Source organism: Myotis brandtii, unplaced genomic scaffold (genome assembly GCF_000412655.1).
Source record: "Myotis brandtii unplaced genomic scaffold, ASM41265v1 scaffold123, whole genome shotgun sequence".
NCBI lineage: Eukaryota > Metazoa > Chordata > Mammalia > Chiroptera > Vespertilionidae > Myotis > Myotis brandtii.
In genome coordinates this window covers 9,776,530-9,778,313 of record NW_005354291.1, presented here as the reverse complement: position 1 = coordinate 9,778,313, position 1,784 = coordinate 9,776,530, and the positions used below count along the sequence as shown (strand labels likewise).

Genomic DNA, 1,784 nt, shown 5'->3' with positions numbered 1-1,784 from the left:
CGGGCGGGGTCCGCTCGGCCGCGGCCGGGAGGAGGACTCGCCGAGTTACCCTGACTCGTTGGCTCGAGGAGGCCCCTCCTCTGCATTCTTTTAAATTTAATTCACAGCGTTTTCTTTTGTTTGTTTGTTCTACAGAAAACGGAAATTATAGAAGAGGCTTTCTCGGGGTGAGTATCTGCATGGCAGATTCTTGTGTGTTTTACGTGATCGTATCTGTAAGGTTTTGCGTAGTTTTCGCCTTGCAGGTTTGTCAGACCCACTGTTGTAGTGGAATCACTTATGTTGAATCACCTTTTTCAGACGGGTGGTCAGTACTGTGGTTTTTGTTCCTAGGATGTTTATGAACACTCCTGAAGATGAGAAGACAAAACTACTCAGCTGTCTGGGGGCCTTCAGACAGTTCTGGGGTGGGCTTCCTCCGGTGAGTACTGCTGACGATTTTTGACCCCTTCTTCTTCTTCTTTTGTTTTTTTTTACATTTACGTTGATGTTGGTGTTGGGGTTTTTCCGGGAAGGGAGAGATAACATTGTCATCAGCTTTTATTTGTCCGTTCTGGCTCCCACTTGTTCCAGTTTGTGTTCGTCCAGTGGAGAAGCTGTATCTTGGGAAGCCAAGGTGATGACAGCGCAGCATGAGATGTTAAAAACCAGCCCCGTGTTAGACTGTATAACACCATTTCCACCCCGTTCTGATTTATTTGGTGCCTTTGAAAACAGCGTTTTAGGGATTATAAAGGTTAAAAATGTCATTCATTTTCGCAACAAATAATTGGCACAGTATAATGAAGCTACCACTACTGTATAGTAAAGATACAGCAGTGCCACAATCAGGATGCATGCTTTTATAATAAGGATATAAAGATATAAGAAAAGCGAGGAAAAGAATGGTAACACTTAGTAACAAAGAACAGTCACCAGGAAATGTATCCCTGAAAAAGGCAAAACATGTGGTCCTTTAGGAGTGTGTGCCAGTAGTGCCTTTTCTTCTCATGGGTCCTTATCGGTAGGGAAATGTGTGCAGTTGAGGTGCTGGTGGTAAGACTTGCTACTCAGACATGGATCACATAGTGGCAATACATTCATTTTTTTAAAGTGTTCTCTCTGCAACCAGTGTACACAGTTTGTTTCCTTCTAGAAGTATTTTGTGCATGTAGAATCATTTTTACAGACTGGTCATATACTATGTACACAATTCATTCCCACCTTGCTTTTTTCCCCCTTAAAAATTCTGCTTAAGAAAGTAATTCTACAGCAATCCACTAAAAGTTCAATTTTCTGCCCTCCTTTCTTACAGCATAATATTCTATGTTATGGCTGTACCTTCCTTTATTTAACCAGTCTCCTACTAACTGACATTGAAGTTGCTTCTTATCTTTCCTACCTTAAACAATGCAAAATGAATAATATTATATGCAGACACAGAACAAATTCTTGGAAGTATATTTAGAGGGTATATTTACTTGTATGAGGTTAAGGTATGGCTCTTGTCTTCAAGAAGATTATATTCTACGGGGGAGCCAGGAAGAAAATAGATATTTCCAAATCAGCATATGTTCAACAGTAGAAGTATGTATGAGGGACAGTGATAGTGCAGAGGAACAGGACATAGGCGATTCTTGAGGCTATCCTAGAAAACAGACTTTGATATCGCACTTCATTTCTGTATCAGATTGAAAGCAATATGAATCCAGAAATTTGCTATGTCATTGGATTCATTTTTTGGCCCTTAGGGATTAGATTTACACTAAATTTCATGAGGCTGATGTATTAACCCATAATGATTT

General features: G+C 40.3%; 1 protein-coding gene across 1 annotated transcript in view; it reads left to right on the top strand.

Moving 5' to 3' along the window:
• Positions 1 to 77: 77 nt before the first annotated feature.
• Positions 78 to 1,784, top strand: part of LOC102253541 (mediator of RNA polymerase II transcription subunit 23) — a 46,353-nt gene continuing 44,646 nt past the window's right edge. The window contains exons 1-2 of the mRNA XM_014533826.1: positions 78 to 167; positions 334 to 421. Of these exons, the coding sequence (XP_014389312.1) occupies positions 335 to 421 (87 nt within the window). The 5' untranslated portion in view covers positions 78 to 167; position 334. The remainder of the gene's footprint in view (positions 168 to 333; positions 422 to 1,784) is intronic.